We start from the raw sequence: 1,801 nt of genomic DNA, 5'->3' as shown, positions 1-1,801 counted from the left end.
GATAAAATGTTCACATTTGGGTGAACTATCCCTTTAAGCTTTTAGTAAACACATTCATTTTCATTCTTGTGTAAACAGATCAAAACTGTGCACAGTTGTGGGACACAGATAAAACCTCTGTGAACCACAAGCTCTAAAAACTCAAACATAAAATTACAATTAATTTATTAATGTTAACAACAGCACAGGACATAGTGAGACTGTATATAAGTGCTGCGATGACAGATAGTTGATGATGATAGTTGTATTTGATTCCACATAATGCTGTGTCACTGTATGGGTAACCAGGAGACTATACATTATTGGTGTGACAGGGAAAGTGAAAGTGGAAACAGATCAGGTCCAACGTCATGAGAGGCTAAAAATATGAAATAGTCCTTTTTCTGTTCTGTCAACTGCACTCATTTTTTCATTGAGGAAAAATAATAATGGAAACCATCTTTGAGTTTAAGACTAAATGAATTTGTGTAGCATATTACAGATGAATCTCTGAAAAGAGCAGATGATGATGATGAAGATGGTGACCACTGGCTCAAGAGAACAAAAGGTTTTGTGCTGCAAAAGTAGGTAATGTTGCATTTCCAGCATAACGAACTAACTAACTAAAACAGAGGCTCATGGCACAATTTTCAGATAGTGGGCTATGTGTGTAGTGAGAGGGAAAAAAAACTATTACATATGACTCTTGAATGCAAAACAAGGAGTGGAAAAAAAAGCAAAATGGATAAACTCACTCTTACTTATCTTTACATTTCTGTCTTGAAATCTATACAAATCTTTATCCTGATTATTTGAGCTTAACTTTAAGAACCTTGTGCTTCTCCCAGGCTCCACAGTTCTTAGTGTGGATGCAAATGAGCGGCAGGGTGTCCATGCTTTGAGGTCAGAGTCAGTATGTGGTGTTGGTGTAAAACTACATTTTTGTATGTGCAGTCCAATAAAGTGTTGCGTTTTGATGCGGAGAGGGTTTGGAATAGTGCGTGTGTGTGAACATGTTAAGAATGGATATGTAAGGGAGGTTGTGTTTGGCGAGTAAGAACACTGCATATGTTGGCCATTTCTTCACACAAGAAATGCACGCCTGCACACTTAAAAATCTACGGATCTACAGCAAGATTAACAGAGTTTTTCAGAAAAGCACATCCAACTGTACTTCAGCAGAGATATGATGAGGCACAGGGCTTCAGAGAGAACCCACTGAGCAATGGGCCTTCCACAGTCAGCATTGAACACCAAGCTTAGGGAAGTTCGTCATTTCATTTGTCTCGTCTTCAGGTCGATCTCTCTGACTCTGCAGGAGGTTATCAGTTCAAAAACTATGGCCAACATTGGCCAAACCATAAAGACTTGTTTTTAGATCTTTATATGCAATTTAAATAGTACACACTCCTCTGCACAGCCAAGTCTACAATCAAATCCATAATGAGAATTATGTTGAGAATAATAATAATAATGGTTCTAATATAGTCATCATGTGTGGGTTCAGCAGCCTTCTTTAGACATTCATTGTGGTTGTTGCATATTTACAGGAAGTCATTTACATCCAAGGGGGGCAGCAGCGGTCAAAGGTGAGAGGTCATGATGTTATCTGAGTCTCTTCTCTGCCGAGTAGATGGACATGTAGTAGTCATTACTGCCCACGGCAAGATGAGGCTGATAAAGTAAAATAAAGAAAAATATAGTTTTTAATTTTCTAATACAAATGTTATAAAAGGTGTACAAAGTAATTTTTTGTTTTGTTGGCCAATACCACAGTGGCCTTACTGACATCTGTTAATGTGGTTGTATGTAAAAGCAAAAA

At 37.7% G+C, this 1,801-nt stretch overlaps 1 protein-coding gene across 1 annotated transcript in view; it reads right to left on the bottom strand.

Annotated features, from left to right (window-relative positions):
- rptor (regulatory associated protein of MTOR, complex 1) overlaps nucleotides 1–1,801 on the bottom strand; it is a 304,247-nt gene continuing 302,446 nt past the window's right edge. Inside the window, exon 36 of the mRNA XM_016515002.1 lies at nucleotides 1–1,653. Within this exon, the coding sequence (XP_016370488.1) occupies nucleotides 1,585–1,653 (69 nt within the window). The 3' untranslated portion in view covers nucleotides 1–1,584. The remainder of the gene's footprint in view (nucleotides 1,654–1,801) is intronic.

The sequence above is a fragment of the Sinocyclocheilus rhinocerous genome, unplaced genomic scaffold, assembly GCF_001515625.1.
Source record: "Sinocyclocheilus rhinocerous isolate Xijiao unplaced genomic scaffold, SAMN03320098_v1.1 scaffold567, whole genome shotgun sequence".
NCBI lineage: Eukaryota > Metazoa > Chordata > Actinopteri > Cypriniformes > Cyprinidae > Sinocyclocheilus > Sinocyclocheilus rhinocerous.
Note: the sequence above shows the minus strand (reverse complement) of the source record. Positions and strands in the feature narration are given on the sequence as shown.